At 36.7% G+C, this 18,091-nt stretch overlaps 1 protein-coding gene across 1 annotated transcript in view; it reads right to left on the bottom strand.

Moving 5' to 3' along the window:
• Positions 1-11,488, bottom strand: part of WDR35 (WD repeat domain 35) — a 2,872,164-nt gene extending 2,860,676 nt beyond the window's left edge. Inside the window, exon 1 of the mRNA XM_044065775.1 lies at positions 11,275-11,488. Within this exon, the coding sequence (XP_043921710.1) occupies positions 11,275-11,298 (24 nt within the window). The 5' untranslated portion in view covers positions 11,299-11,488. The remainder of the gene's footprint in view (positions 1-11,274) is intronic.
• Positions 11,489-18,091: the final 6,603 nt, after the last annotated feature.

Genomic DNA, 18,091 nt, shown 5'->3' with positions numbered 1-18,091 from the left:
GGGAAAGAGTCAGATGACCAGATGTGATGTTATTGTGTAATAAACTCTAAAAGAATATTTAGGTATTATACTGAGAGGTCTCACAGTCAAACTGAGCATTCTGCATTCTGTTTTGGATCTGGCAACAAATACTACTCACACAAATAATATTGCCTTGCTCTATTCAATAAGTAACTTAACTAAGGAACAGTAATTCTTGTAGATTAGTCAGGAAAATATAGCAAGATTAGAAATACTGTTTTTCAACAGTGTGAAACTTTCCATCAATGTTATTTTTAATATTCCCTATGACTGAAACTCTGTTTACTGTAAATAGTTGTATTTAATAATAACAGAACAAGAAAATACTACATATTTAAACTTTTCATTGTGGCTGGTTCTTTTAGAGAATATTCAAGCTTTGAGAGTATTTTGCATATATTTATTTGGTGATAACTCTGGCCACTCCTGAAAGCCTGGCTGTTTGGTCATTATCATTTGTATTAATATTAATTTCACTCAGTTTCATTGTGCACCCTTGCAAGAGCATTCAGTAGCTGGCTTTGTAGAGCCTGGTGACAGTGATAACTGTCTTATAGTCTGGGCAGAAGGGGGCATAGCTAGTAAACCTGTGCCACCCTTTCCCAGGTGTGTGTGCGTGTGTGTGTGTCAGCTACTTGGAGCAAGGACACGAAGCACTGGTTTCATAGATATAGTAGTGGAGGACTTGTCTTGGACACACAGCTGAGGATTTAACATTGCATTGCTACCAGTGGGGAGAATTACAGGGGACATGGAGGGAGACAGAGACACCCAGATCCTGGGCTGAGTGTTTGTCCTGTGTGCTCTTCAGGGAAATTGTGCTTGATGCAGGGAGGTCTGCATCTAGAAATACTGAGTGTATTCATTTGTATTCCAAGTGAATGTCCCTCTCCAGTCAGTGGTGAGGATTCAGGCTACTTGATTACTGGTAGCAGGATAAAGGTTGGTAAGACAAAAATAAGAATAGAATAAATGAAGAAATACCAAACCAACAGGCTAAAATCCAGGAAATTTAATAAATGTATTCAAAGGAGTGTCAAGCGCTTTCACGCTGATCACACCACTTCATCAGACAACATTAACAAAGAAATACAAGTCTTTTATACAAAGTGTGGCCAATAAAAAGCCCTTAATTATGATGTCATCAAAAAGTTACAAAATTTTTAAAAGAACACATACTAAGCCGAAAGACACAAACAAACATACTGCAGAAAACACATTCATTAATCATGAATAAAAACAGCTATAAGAATGTATGCAAGCATATTGCACTTATAAAAAAATATATAACAATAAAACATATCATTTATGTCTACGTCTCCGTCCTTTCAGGAAGGGTTTCAGTGAAAAAAACCCATTTATACCAGGTGTTTTTTTCTGCATTCAAAAATAAAATCTACTTCTGTTCTATAGTTTCAGTGTGGTTTTTAAAATCACCTCCTCTTAAATTAATGTCTAAAACTTGCAATACAAAGAACCTAAATGAGTGTGTGGTACCATGGCTCATAATATGTGCTGCAAAGGCATTACTATCTTTTTTATTCTTTATGTCTCTCTGATGTTCAAGAATCCTATCCTTAAAGGATCTATTTGTCTTGCCAACATTAAATGCATGACATAGTTGACAGAAAGAAAAATATACAAGGTTACACGTTTTGCAGTCAACATAAAAATCAACATTAATTGTGAATCTTAAAACTAGGTGTGTGTATGACAGACATGTAAAAATAAATTTACAGGCTGAACAACTTCTGCAAGGAAATGTACCAGTCCTGTCAGATAATGGGTTCCCTTTCACTGGCATATTGGACTTATTTGTCGTTTCTAAAAGATGTGGAGTACTTCCTATCTTGTCTTTTAACTCAGGTACACTGTTCAGTATATTCCAGTTATTCTTTATAATGTCACAATATTGACTTATTGTAGAGGCACTCTAAAAATATTACCAGTAGAGTCCTGTTGCCATCCTACTGCATGTGTGCTTGTAGCCGATTTAAAATAAGGCCTGTATCTACCTAATCTCTGCTTCCAAGCTTCAGAGATGCAGGTGTCTATTTCTTGATAGCCCCTTTCTAAAAAATCATTTTTCAAAGATTCAAGAGCTTTGTGTGCAACTGTATCATCATTATGAAGCCTAAGTATTCTATATACCTGTCCTTTAAGTATATTTCTCATTATATGCCGTGGATACATACTATTATTGTGTAAAAGTGCATTCCTACGTGTAGGTTTTCTATATAAGCTGGTATGGACAGAATCAAAGTCTGCTTTGTCTATTTTGACATCTAGAAATTCTAAATGTTCAAAAGAGTGTACACATGTAAATTTCAGAAAGGAGGTGGTAATATGCATGTACCTCATGAAATTGTTCAAATCATCAACTGCGCCACCCCATAACATAAAAATATCATCAACAAAACAGACATACCAAAGAAGGTGCTCTGCAAATACATTACTATTTGACAATAAATGACATTGTTCCCATTGCACCAAAACTAGGTTAGCATAGATATTGGCACAGGCAGTGCCCATGGCCACGTCAAACTTTTGCAGAAAAAATTCCTGTTCAAATAGAACAATATTATTCTCTAACACAATCTCTAATAGGGAACTTATAAGTTTTATGTTATCAGAAAAGCCTTCCTTACCACGTAAGAATTCCCTTACATTATTTATGCCCCAATCATTGGGGATGACCGTAAATAATGACTCTATGTCAAGCACAACAAACATATAGTTAACATTGTTGGTTGAGATTTTGTCATACAACCTCTCAAGGAAAGTTTTCATATCCTTCAAAACACTGTCACACAATTCTAATAGAGAGTGTAATGTCTTCTCTATATAAATAGACAATGGTTCAGTGCACCATCTATTGGCCTCATAGGCGGAACAACACAATTTTTGTGAATTTTGGGGAGGCCATAAACTGTGGGGGTTAAAGGATGATCAACATTCAAGAACTTGAAAAGGTCTTCATTAATCAAACCAGTCATCAGTAAATCAAATATCATAAAAGAAACCTCAGTTATCCCATGTACTACATGCTTAGGAATACATTTATAAGTATTGGTATCATATAAAAGTACTTTCATTTGATTCAGGTACATTTCTCTATCCAAAACCACAATGCCACCACCTCTGTCGGCTGGTCTAATTTCCAAGGCACATGTGCTCTTAAGTTCTTGTAAGGCTATATAGTTGTCTGAAGACATATTAGAAAAGTTAGCCCTAGTGTCATGTTGAAACAAGTCCCTAAACTCAGTTTCACACATATCAATAAACGTTTGTATAGTAGGGTGAGGTAAAGGTATAAAATTGCTAGGTTTCTTAAAAGATTCAAAAATAGCATTGTTACCATCAGAGTATACATTTTTTTAAAGTTAAAAACCTACCTAGTAACCTTAACTCTTTTAACAGTTCAGCTTGGTCTGCACGTTTGGATGGTACAAACGATAGACCCTAATTTAACAGTTCAACATGTGCTTGTGTAAGTTCTAATGAAGAGATGTTATGCATCAAACCTGCATTTAAAATCTCCATTTCTTCACTACTTGTTGTATCCTTTCGATGCTCTGCTGTCGCTGTAACCTCCCTTTCCGACCCATACTTCTTGACCTGTTCCTGATGGGTAGAGGGTTTGATAAAAAAAAAAGCTGTTGGCATTTTGTTGCCTAAACATCCCTCTTCTGTTTTGTCCTCTTCACTTCTTCCTGATATGGTGGAACAAAACAGCGTGTTTCCATTTGAACAGTATTACTTGTAGAAGCACTATATGCATTCAATATTGTATGATCCTGCTGTAGGATGCTGGGAAAAGTTTTCGTGCTCTGTTTAAAAGCAGAAGAATCATTCCGTTCCTGTAATGCATCCACAGGGGCGTTTACTTGTTCATAGGAAGTGGAAGCAGCTACATCAACACCAGGTCGTCTTTTATTGGCTCCCAGGATATCTGAGTGGCAGAAGAAGCTACCACTGGCATCGGTTGTTCTTGGTCCCAAACAAAGCACAGGATGGAGAACACTTTGGCATGAACTTACAGTACCGTTATATCTGTTATTCAGTAGGTCATTTAAGAATGTTGACACTCCTCAAGATTGGAGACATGCACTTGTTTAAACCCATCTTTAAAGGAAAGGGGAAAAGGGGAAAAGGACAAACAGAGTCATACAAACCTACAAGTTTACTTTCTTGTTGTGGAAAATTATGGAGAAGGTTATTTTGGATAAACTATTGGCAGAACTGGTAAGGTTGGAACTTTAACCTATATATCGCCATACATGACGAAAAAAATATATACATTTTATATATATATATATATATATATACAAAACTACCTGTAACATAATATTCTATAACAAGATAGCAGCTACAAATGAAAATGTGCTATAATGTAATTTATATAGATTTAAAATCAGCCTTTGATATGGTCACAAGTAAAACATGGATCAAAAATTAGAAGAACTAAGTATTAATATAATATTGATAAGATGGATAGCTGCAGCACTTACAAATAGGACAAGGCAAGTATCATATAGCAATTAGGCAGGTGAAACTCTAGGTTACAGTCAGGGTATCCAATACAGTTCTGCCCTAGGCACATTCTTAATTAGGTTGTATCTATTTTTTGTTAAAAAAAATCTTTATTAAATTATCACATATTTATATAAATAAAAAACAAACATTGGCACCACTTTAGTTGCAAACATTATGCATCACAGACACCACTGAAACAACCGAAGTTGCAAACATTATATTTAAATTATACTCTAACTAGTAATTGTCAGCTAAGCATTATACAGCTCATTCAAATCCTGCCTTCATTTAAACCTTGTTCCTTCTCTGCATATATGGTTACCACAATTCCCATTTTTCTATGTAGTTTGCTCCTTCCCTTTTCTAAAGATCCCAATTCCAGTTGTTTTATCTCTGTTACTATATTCACTACTTCTAATAAAGTTGGTTTAGACTTTTGATTTCCATTTTCTAGTAATTGTTCTTTTTTTTGGCATCCACCATAATTAGACTCAGCAAGGCTTTACTATGTCTAGGCAATTTTGATCCTGTATCATAGCTCAAAAAAAAATCTCCCCAGGTCAATCCAATCTGCTCACCCAGCATCCCTGACAGAGTGGCCAGCAGGAAATATGTAAAGTCTGCCAACTCGTTACACTCCAAAAAAAAAAAGGTTTCCAACTGCCTCCTTCTTCCCTGTCACACCACCAACATTTGCTATCCACCTGAGGAAAAATTCTTTGAGTCTACTTGGGGTATAAAAATACCCATGTAAACACTTCCAGGCAAAGATGCTAAACCTTCAAGACTTTGTTGCATATTTGGGAGATATACATATATCCCTCCATTGTCTCTTTGTGAATTGCTTATCAAATCTCTCTTCCCAATCCTTTCTAAGCTCCTCCGATAGATTCTTATAGTTATCATGTAATATTTTTATATACTCTACTAATTATTCCTTTTTTAATGGCAGCTTCTGGTCTAGATTCTATTACAAACTCTACCAGTGCTGGTCTTTCACTTAAGACCCCTCTACTCGGATACAAGTCCTTGATAAGGAAGGCAATCTCTAACCTGTAGTCCAAACAAAATCATGGCATCTTCCCATTCTGTTATCTTTCCCTTTCTAGTTATTTGCTCCCATACTTTGGCTCCTTTGCCAGTTTTCTCCAATAAATTCCAGCCCCCTCTTGCCTACTACTGTCTGTATCCCTAACTACAGACATCCCTTTTGGCAGAACCTTCTCCATTCCTATGCTGGTTTAGTTCTTAAAATACTCCCTGCTATTTTATGATTATAATATTCTGTATGATTGTTGTCGTTCTCCTTAAGAGTCTAGTTTGTATCTTTTTGATCTATGTTTTTCATCAGTTTCCTGTAAGCAGGTGGTTTGAAAATGGGTAAACTGATTACAACTTTTACGAGCAGGCATGTGTACAAACGACATCTGTTGTCGTTGCTGGCCGTGATACACTAATGGCAGAAGGACTGTATACTGAAAGGCATAATAATGTGGCAAGACTGTTACATTGGGGATTGTGCAAACATTATAATACTGAAGTAGCTGAAAAACAATGGAAACATTTCCTAGAAAGAGCAGGCATGTGTACAAACGACATCTGTTGTCGTTGCTGGCCGTGATACACTAATGGCAGAAGGACTGTATACTGAAAGGCATAATAATGTGGCAAGACTGTTACACTGGGGATTGTGCAAACATTATAATATTGAAGTAGCTGAAAAACAATGGAAACATTTCCTAGAAAGCATTATAGAAAATGATAAAGTTTATATCACATGGGATAACTAGCTTACAAATTAACACCCAAAAATCCATTATTTTAATAGACCTCCATCTCTCACCCGCTAATAACCTCTCACACATTGAAAACATCCTAGAATGGGCATCCTACAATTTTTCTCAAGAGGCTAGAATACTTGGTGATTTTAATCTTGACTGGTTTTCCTGTTCCTCTAACTCCCCTACCAATTTTATTAATCTTTATGCCTTTACCCAAAATATTTCTCAACCTACACGTATAGATAAGGTCGCAAACAAGCACTCTGTACTCGACTGGATCTCAACAAATAAATCCAGTTGCAACTATGACACAGGTTGCTTCCCCGATTCTTAGTGACCACCACTCTACTTACCTTATCAGAAAACATTCACAAAATATAAATAGCATTACATATCGATAAATACATAATAAAAAACAGTTCTCCCCCTCACTAATTAACACCCTATTACAAGAATACAACTGGTCACCCCTAAAAACATTACAATTGGATCTTGCAGTTCAGTACTTTAATAATGCATTCCTGCAAATTTTAAAAAATATTGCTCATTTCAGGAAAATTCGTTCCAAGTCCAAACAACTTCCCTACTTATCCAAAAAGAGACTATCCTCCTACTAAAACAGTGGGACAAAACCTGGACCCGTTATCACAAAGACAAGAATAGTAACAATTATGCAGCCTACCGACAGCTCAGAAATCGGGCCAAAAACCAAATTAGGCATGACAAAAACACTTATTTCCAAACATGCCAACTAAAATATCAAAACAACCCCCAAAGATTCTGGCAATCAATCAACCTCCTCCTACACCAAGGAAAACTGACCACTCCAACCTCAACAACTAACTGCACTACTGACTGTATAGCGACACAATTCAATACCCACTTTATCACCTCCATCACCTCATTACTAAACATCAAGTCCACACTTTTCTTACCGCCTCCCCCACTGACACCAATATTCCTCCTTTCTCTCTTAAACCAATCCACACTAATTATATACATAACCTCCTAACTAAAATAAAACCATGTACTCCTTCTACAGATTAGTTACCTGGTGAATTTCTTAAACTTGCTGCTAAATCTACCTCCTATCCTATATATATATTCTTATTAACCGCTCTATCTCTGAATAGTATGTCCCCCTGCTTTGGAAAATATCTCACGTCATACCCTCTCACAAAGGAGGCCCCTCTACTGGCCTTTCTAACTACAGGCCCATAGCTATACTTTCTCCACTTGCCAAAATCTTAGAAAAAAAATGCCTACATAAACAGACTCTAGACCACTTCCTAACACATAACCTAACATAACCTAACCTAACCTTCCTAACATAACCTTTTATATCTTCTACTCAGCATGGCTTCCGCCCCACGCATAGTACTAACACCACCCTATTAAGTTTCACCAGCACTGTAAACCACCTCGAAAACAATATCAACATTGTCTCTGCCACCTTCCTTGACATGTCAAAAGCCTTTGACAATGTATACCATCAAATACTCCTAAACAAAACTTGCCTCTCTCAATTTCAGCTCCAATACACTACAATAGTTCCACATCTACCTCTCCAGCCGTAAACAAGCCAACATATGGGAATATAAATTATCACCCCTTTTGCCCATCACTGTCAGTGCCCCACAAGGCTCCATCTTAGGCCCACTTCTCTTTATTATCTTTACTAATGTTCTTTATACACCAGCTTCATCTTCCACTATCATTCAATATGCTGATTATGCTTCCCTTACTTACTCTGCACCCTCCATAAATGAACACCAAGTAAAGTCTCAGATTGCCCTTCATAACACTGAAAAATACCTCTCAGACCACCAACTAATCCTAAACCCTAACAAGAAACAAGACCAAATTTATGGTATTTTCTAATTCCTCCAATAAAAAACAACAAACTCATCTCTCTATCTTCGCCTCTAACGGTACAAAAATTGAACCTGTCGAACATATTAAATTCCTTGGTGTTACCTTAGACTGTATCCTAAAATTTGACCGACATATCGCTTTAACAATCAAAAATGTCCACGTAAAATTAGGTGGTCTCTACAGGGCTAAAACATATATCTTTCTAATCATGCAAGAATAACTACTGCCAGAACTCACCTACTTTCCATCCTTCTCTACTGTTCTCAAGTCTTTACAAACCTTCATAAATCTGACCTAAATAACCTAGAAGCCTGCTATAATAAAATTGCCAAATTTACCACTATTCTTCCCCACAGAACTCACCACTGTATAGCCCTACAAAAACTAAACTGGAGTGAACTCCCAAACTTACTAGCCTTAAACCAGCTAACAGTAGCTCACTTTATTATCCATAAACCGGACTACTGTCCAGCCTTATCTAACCTCATACAACCCTATTCTAATCTCATATCACTTAGGTCAGCTGATAAAAGCTTGCTCAAAGTTATCAAAACCCACAACTCTTATAGTGATTCTTTATACAGCTACTCCATAGCCAAAACTTGGAACTCCCTTCCCCAGCATCTACTATCTATAACTAATACCCATAGCTTCAAACAGCTCCTTAAAAATTATTTCTCCAATCACTGTACTTCCTCTGGCTAAACAAACACACTACCCTACTTCTGTGTTTCTGCTGATGTAACTTAAAATTGATTGATTTTATTGTTGTTTTATCGATGTCATACTTGATTTTTTTGGACTGATGTGATTTTATCAGCTTTTATTAACTTGATTTACACTGTACTATATTACTATGTAAACCTCTTAGCAATCACTTTGTACTGTAACTAGTATAGCTGACTATAAATATTGTAACCTTACTTTGGGAGCTTTTCTCCTCGCGTCTCGGCTGAAAACGGGCTTTTTTGCACAGTCGGACACTACCTGGTTAACAAATGTAAATAAATAATATCAAAAGAACCACAGGTCCTCACTAAACATAAATTAACAAAAATGAGCAGCAGTAATGATAGATGTGGTCTTAAAACAGCTAACAAGAAAACTTCTCTGCAAGGCATCTACCTCCAGAGTGATGCAATTTAGAACAAGTTACAATAAACCAATGGGCAATTTGAAAGGTAAACATTTAACCTTGCACTTTTCAAATGTATGTATATATATATATATATATATATATATATATATATATATATATATATAAATAAAACGGGAAACCTGGGTGCAGAAAACAGTACTACAGAGACTTACCCACCCAAGAAATCGCTCGTATCCCAGTTTAGATTACTGGATCCTTGTAACATTCCCATAAAGTTAGTGGTGTGACTGGCTATCTAGTTATTCATTTACACCAAATAAAAACAAGCAGTTACTTTAAATGAAATGTGAAACAAAAAGGAAAAACATTATATAATTTTTGGGTTGGCAAGCCTCAAAATATGTTGTGTGTGTGAGACACTCAATCTTCCTTCTCCATGTGGACAACTACTCTCATTAACATAATGTGGAACACTTACTAACACTTTATGAACAACTTCAAGTAGGAAACTCACAGCATGTTTCAAATGTGTTAATCATACCTCTCAACCTCTTAGAGCAAAACCATAAATAAAAGTGCGACAAAGGCCCCAAAATAGGGACAATTTTTAAATATTGCTCTTACAAACTTAGAAAGTTGATAGAATAACAGTTGCATTAGTTTGCATTAACATGCATTTTTCTGAAAGGTATGAAGTCTGAAACTCAAATGTCTGTTATTATTTTGTAACTTCAGTCTTTAATGATTTACCACTAATTTGCCACAAAACCACAATTTTATAAAAAAGGACCAAACACTGACGCAAAAATCTGGACATTCTGTGAAAAGCTATACAGTTCAGAGGTATTGTTAATATTCACATTTAAAGTTCTACATTAACAGGGTCTGTCACTAGGGTTACCACCTGTCCCACTTTGCGAGGGACAGTCCCTCTTTGGGCAGTTGTGTCCTGACAAAAATTTGTAAAAATGGCAAATGTCCTGAGATTTTAGGACAAAATGATTTCCTATATTTTGTGTAACAGTTGCATAAAACAGTTATTCTGTATCTAAAATACCTAGATGTCATAAGAAACAGAATAAGCAACTAAAATGCTACAAGAATAAGCTTTTATTTAGGCAAAAAAGTTATATTCTAACCTTTGTACTGACCGTGGGTATGTGCCGGCCTGTAAAATCTGATGTTTGTACAAAAAATGTCCCACTTTGGCCATTTCAAGAGGTGGCAACCCTATCTGTCACACATTCAGTATTTGGAAAATTTTAACCGATATTCATGGTAAATAGAAATTAATCATAGTAATTCATTAAAATAACTTTTCTATAAGTAAAAGTATATTTAAACCATCCTATGACATTCCTGGTTGAAGTTAGTAAGCCATTAGTATGTGTTCCACTTTTTGCTCGCCCGTTTGTTCCACATTATAAGGGCTAGTGTTCCTCATTTTGGAGATGAAAGGTTGAGAGCTATGTTAAATAGTCATTTTGACAAATTAATATTATACGTTATTACTTATCGTTCACATCAGTTTAAAAAATCTCAACAAACAACATATGGCACACTCAATATGAAGCGCGGAGGAATACGGAGATTTTTAAAACTCAAGATGATGAGCATTCATTAAGGTACATATGAGAGGTGTATATGTGTGTGTGCGCGCGCGCGCGTGTTTAGCTTCATTTCCATACTGGATAGCAAAATTGCTGGAAATTTAACCTAAAAATCATAACTGCACACACAACACTTATGACTAAAGATCCTTTTAACAGTCGGGAGACATTTCTGCAAAACTTCCCAAAGACTAACTTGAAACGTAAACACGGTAAGCGCAATCTCCACTTCTATCGAAGACTAATTATGAACGAGATCGTATATTGAAATCCGAGAAACTAGCACCCCTTTAACTGTTTTCATATGCATTACCCAGGCCCTAAGTCCACCAAAACTTACAGCACAGCTTACCTTTTTACTGAGGTAAATGAACATTATGCAGCAGATTACTATATCCGAGAATGCACAGAAAAGGTCATTCAACAGCAATGTTGCAAAATAAATTCGATTGTCTGTATAAATGGCATCCTAATCTCACAAGTCTATCGTATCTGCACAGTGATTTGATTCCACGAGTGTACTACATCTAAACAGCTTCGTTGGTTTCCAGGTTACCAACACCGCTGCTCAAGTACCGGAATCAGTCAAGTATCACCACGCCCACCGTTATGTGAGTTCCGGTTTGGTTGAATAAGATATTTTACGTGTGGACATGACTTTAACATATATATATATATATATATATATATATATATATATATATATATATATTTATTTATTTATTTCCAGCTGTTGCTTCCCGTTACTTATTTTATCAATTAGTTTCTAGCTGGTTATCTTCTTTGTTGCGGCTTGTCGTCCTTGTTTCGTTCCATTATACCTTGCAACCTCTTAGCATAAAAATAAAAAAATGGGAGACAGTCCCCAAAGAAGAGACAAATTTTAAATACTGCTCTCGTAAACCTTACATTCAGCGTTTCCACTGTCCTAAACTACATATATATTTTTAGATAAAACACCTTACATTCAGCTGTTCCACTGTCCTAAACTACGTATGTTTTTAGAAACTGTACATCTTGTACTGTACATTCTTCAGTATAATTCAGCATGTAACCCAAGCGGTAATGCTTACTTCCCACCAAAGTGTTTTACTATTGTCGGGTATGATTCAGTGGTTAAGGATTCCACCTCATGGATCTGGGTTTTAATAACGGTATCATTGCTACCTGCATGTTATTCCTAGTCTACACGAGTTTGCTCAAGGAACATCAGTTTCTTCCAACCTCTAAAAAACAATCTTTCTAAATCAGAACTCCAAACTGCCAGTATTTGAAGCATTTACTTACTACCTTGCGACCTAGATCTTGACTAAAATTGTCTATAATAGGTCGATTCACTTAGTAGAATAACAAACATATGCACACAGTCACATAGAATGAAGAATCATAGAATCCACAAACACAGTGTACTATTACTGCGTATTCAATAACCATGTTGGGGAGTTAGGGCCGGCCTTAGCTGATATGGTGCCCTATGAGCCACGCCCAAAGGTAGGCCAATACCCAAGAAATTCAATCCAGTCATTTCCTTCAATTATTTAAATATACAGAAGAAAATATATTTTGTAATGTAGTTTAAACTGCAAGTGAAGATGGAAATTTCTTTTAGTAAGGCTGCTTTATCTGCTGCTCCTTCTCACACACTTTACTATAAAAGTCATGTCCTCAGAAAACAGAAACCCATGTGACTTGTTCCAAAGGGTTGCTTAATTTAATCTAAACATAGGGAGTGAGCCTTACAGCTCAGTGAAAGTAGAATTGTAACCTGTCTCCAACCTGGGTACAGTAGCTTAAGCTAGAATATCACACGCAGAAAGCCATTTGCTTAACAAACAGTACAGTCTCACAGTTAAAACAGACTTAGCATGAACAGTAAACTTCTTTGCCACTGAAACGACATGAAAACCCACATTTATAGAAAATGCATCTGGCCAGTGGAGGATTAAGTTTACTTTTGGAATGTTTTTAAAACAGACTCCTTGCACACATTTTTAGGGCCATGCATACATTTATTTGTTCTTTGATTCACCTTCCTGATTGCATTAAATTACATTCCTTATATAATATAGCACCACTTTGTAGAATGCATTTTAAATTTGTAGTTTTAAACATTCTTTTAATAAGCAATGAAACAAAATGTATAAACCAATAATGACAAACTACACATTTCAGAAAATTTCAACCATAAATGGCCACTCGGACTTCTGTCATAACAATCTACTAATATCACTCACTACACACAGTCTCTGCAGAAGAGAAATCGTCTGAACAATTCCACATTAAAGAGATCTATAACTAATGAAGATGTTGCCTCCGGCAAACAACTTTACATCTTAATGTTTCATCTACAAATTCAGTGCCTGTTGTTCTTGAGGAATTAATTGCCTGTATTACCATTAATATTGCAATAGGAAATGGCTAAAACTGACAACACATTCATAGTTACTAGGCATCTCATATAAAGGAGGACATACTCAGGAGTGTAGAACCCCTATCCTCCTTAAAATGCACCAAATAATCAGCAATCAAATGGGCACTACAAATTCAATACTCCATCTACATGGTGTGGGAGTAGAATCCATAGCCTCCTGCACCAAAGACAATTATGCTACTAACACTGCTTTCAAATTCTTCAACACAGTGTGCCATTTGATAAGCAAAACAGTTTTACACTGAAAACAAACTTAGCATGAGCAGCAATAAACTTTCTTCCTTTGAAGCTCACAATGCCATGAAAATGAACTAAAACTCATAATCCCTTGAAAATGCACTGAGGCCCTTAATACCCTGAAAATGCACTGAAAGTCAAACTAATTTCTGTCAGCAGTCTGGTAGTTGGTGTAGAGCAGTGGTTCACAAACCGTTATGGACCTAGGCCCCACTTTTGAAAACGGTAGTCCACAGACTCACAGAAGTCAGGTGCATGATGCAAAACCATAGTTTGGTCTGGGTGATCAGGTATAAAAGAGTTTGTGTGTGTGTCTCTTTCTGTGTATGCATGTGTGATTGTGAGCACATGCGTGTGTGTTTGTATCAGGATCAAAAGAGTTAGGTGATGTACCCTTTTCAGAGACAGGACCTTTGGCCAGCTTAAGTTGGGTAAGTTGGAGTTTTCTTTCAGGAGGAGAAGAAGGGAACTGCCAGAGACACAAAAAATGGACAGACAGAATGAAAGGGCATGCAACCATTGCTGAAGTAAGTGCAGGTCAGACTGAAGTTAGGCTTGTTTAATACAAAGGGAGTTGGTCTGGAGATGTAGAAATAAGCTCAATATAAATATTCATTCTAACTAGAAAAATGTCAGTAGAGTCTGTCAAGTGGATGTGCACTCTTTCAACTATTTCTGGGTTCGGGAAGTTAAGACATATCAACTACATCATTTTTTGCAAATAACACAAGCACAGTCAAGTAAAAATTCAAATTAGGAAACAGGCAATGCAGAGCAACAAGAGATCTATAGTCTAGATTCCTTTACCAGCACGTTACCAGAAAACATAGAACAGCAACAGACACCCCTTTTAATACACAATCACATATGCATGTAGATATATACAGAGAGAGAGAGAGGCTGTGGCTCATAATTATATATTATCCTTCATGAAAATAACTGAGATCATACCATAAATAATTTGAAAGGACCCACTCAGTTAGCACTCAGAGTACATTTTCTGCTTCCCATAGGTAAATCCAAGTTGTGTTTGACTATGGACAGTCATAGGGCAGAACTTTGTTTTATGTGGATGGGGGGAGTCTGTTCCATGATGCCACTAGACTTGCTGATGTACAAAAAATCCATCATTGGTCGGAAGATGCCTTGTATGCCAGACATAGGTCAGCTCTTAGCAGTCTCTAGGATACCGACATACACACACAGACAAACACGCACACATGAGCGTATTCGTGTATAGATATATATCACTAGAGAAACAAATAGAAATTATATTATATAGCCAACTCCATTAGTAACTGTAACCATGCAATCTCCAGATGGTTCCTTAAGGAACAAAAAGTATGTAGTAATCACTGGTCTCCCCTTTCTACTAATTACAAAGCTATCCATTCTGTCTGCAGTCACAGTAACTGACTGGACTCATATACATGCTGCCCCCCAAATATTGTCCATCAACATTCTTTCCATGCAAAGCCAACTGATCACTGTAACAAAATCTGCAAGAATGGGTGTTTCTGTGTGATAAGAAATATAAAAGCGCAATTAAATTGTAGAGAAACAGCTTGGAGACAGTTGTTACACTCCAAATCCTTCCCACAAGCAGCCCCTGCTTGACAATAGCAGTCCTGAAGAACTGCCATAAAACTGCCGTGAGAATAGCTAAACAATCTTCCATAGATCCATGTGAAAACTCCTATTGAGTCACTCCAAAATGTGCTGGCATGAAAGCAAGTAATTATTAGAACATAAACTGGCAAACATTCCAGCCATGACAGGACCTAACTCTGAAACCCTCCCACAATTAAACTTGCCAATCTACTGAAGGACTGTTTTGCCACATCTCATCAATACCACCCCATATTCACAAGCATTTCTACCTCCCTATCCCTCCCCCACACTTACCCAACTTAGCTACACTGTCCTTAAATTCACATTCAAAATATTCTCTACTAAAAGAAAGCTTTGACTCTGTGCCAAACTACAGAGTACTGGTCAGCAGACAGAATTAAAAGTCCACCCCTTATTTCTTAAAATGGCTAGTATCCATATTCTCAAACCACTAACATTAAACAAAAAACTATTCCTAATCATTGCCAATATTTAGAAAATGCTAAAATAACTCAGTCCATAAAACACTCCACCCCATCCAGCCAACTGACTTTAGGCCCATTTCCAACATGTTGCTTGTAGCAAAAATCTTTGAAAAATATATACCTACAACTTACTGATGTCAATAAATATGTTGTATTCAGTAAATGTCAGCATGGTTTCAGAAAAGGTTTCAGTACGTTAACAATCCTTTATGAGATCACAGACACTAAGCTGAATAGAATCACACACACACACACACACACACACACACACACACACACACACACACACACACACGCACACGCACACACTCTGTTTGTTCCATTTCTCTGACCTGCAGCTCGTAATTAACCTTGCATCACACCTGGAAAGTGATCATTATATCTAAAGCACCTTCCTATTATTCTGATGCATTATTCAGTGGCTGGCCAACCTGAAGGAATAAAAGTGGGAGGGCACTTTCGCCTTTCCTTCTCCGCATAGTTTTGTTATTTTGTGATCTTCTCAGCGCCCTTCACTCAGAGACAGGGTGCCGAGAAGATCGCAAAATAACAAAAAGTTGTTTCTTTCAGCTTTTTCCCGGTTAGGGGTTGCCACAGCGGAACTCCGGTCCGCTAATGATTGGTAGAAGATTTTTATGTGCAGAGTTGCCATTCCTGATGCACAACCTTCAATGAAGGTAAGCCCCTTCACGCATGTCTCCACACAGAAGACACTTTAGGTGAGAATCGAATGGACAGTGTCTTGCTGTGAGTCAACAACGCTACTAAAATAAATAAGTAAATATTAAAATTCCGCCCTTTACGAGGCTGGCTGTATGGCGCCCTAGGTGGTCACCTAGTTCGCCTATGCCTAAGGCCGGCCGTGGGGTGAGTTGATCATAATATACTCCAACAGGCGTTCTGGCATTGAATTTCATTATAGTATTTCAGATAACGTTCTTACAGACGATTATAACTGACAGCTACATGAAAGCTAATTAATATGAATTTAGCTTCGTAAGGTGTGGGCGCATTAGGGGCGGGGTTTGCTACTGCGCATCCTGCGAGGTACTACACTGGTAGATTACCAATTTAGAAATGTGCCAGAATAAAAGGCATTGTGTAAATTTTCTGAAGTATACGAAGTCAGAAACTCAAATGCATGTCATAATTTAGTGAATTCAGTCATCACCTATTTGCCACAAAAGTCCAGAAAGCCACATATTTTATGAGGAACAGACCTAAAATGTGAGGCAAAAATCTGGACAGTTTAAATGTATGTCTTCAAGAGAGGTGCTATAGCTAAATTGGTAACTTTATAAATTTGTCATTGTCTGGCTTTCAACTTTCCCTCTTCAAGATTGGAAGACTTCTTAATATACCTACCAACTATCCCTGATTTTGACTCAGATTTTATCTCTGTTAAAACTGGTGATGTTTAGAGGAAAGGTGGTGAATTACACTTGGGGTTGCTACCTTTTCAAATGCCCAAAGTGAGAATTATTTTGTAGAAATGTGAGATTTTGCTGGACAAAACACATCCATAGCCAGTGCAAAGTACAAAACTTCACTTTTTGCCCAAATAAAAGCTTATTTTTACAGAATTTGAATGGCTTATGCTATTTCCTATAACATTTAAGTGTTTCTGAAACAAAATAGCTATTTTATTTATTTTATTTTACAATTTTTTTATTTAACAGTTTGTTTACCAGGATAGTCCACTGGGCCGAAGGAGTCCTGGAGAGAAATGCTCCAACAAGGTTAAATAAGTGAAAAAGTAATTAGACAAATACAACAACAAAATGTTACAAAGTATATAAAATTTGTAATGTACAATGAAACAAGAGATGTACTAGCAAAATAAATAATAGCATAAATGCTTTTGAAGAGCAATCAAAGGTACTATCTGTATGTGTGTGTGTGTGTGTATATATATATATATATATATATATATATATATATATATAGATATATATATATATCTATATATATATATATATTTATATAGTCTACACAAGTAAACTTCTTAAATCGGATTACAAAAGAAACAAGAAACAGAGATGAGGAAAATTAACGACTAATAGGTAGAGTGAAGATATAGGTATAGAAGGAAGAAGTAAGGAGCATAGGTGTAGGTGGAAAATTAGGTAGGAAACTACACAGTGGGGATCAGAGCTGTGAAAATTGAAAAAGAGGTAGGTAGGGTGTGAAGAAGTAGAGGAGAGGGATCAGAGTTATGAGAAATTAGAGAAGAGAGATAGGTAGTTTATGGTTAAGTAGAGGAGAGTCAGGAGGGGTGGGAGCAGGTGGATTCCCAGAGGGATGATAGGTGGGAATGGAGCAAGGTTTTGAAGGTGGAGTGGTTGTTGTTGGTATAACTTTGTGGAGGAAGGGAATTCCAGTCGGGATAGAGAGAAGGACAAAAG

Source organism: Protopterus annectens, chromosome 1.part0, assembly GCF_019279795.1.
Source record: "Protopterus annectens isolate FY-2018-M chromosome 1.part0, PAN1.0, whole genome shotgun sequence".
Classification (NCBI taxonomy): domain Eukaryota; kingdom Metazoa; phylum Chordata; order Ceratodontiformes; family Protopteridae; genus Protopterus; species Protopterus annectens.
Note: the sequence above shows the minus strand (reverse complement) of the source record. Positions and strands in the feature narration are given on the sequence as shown.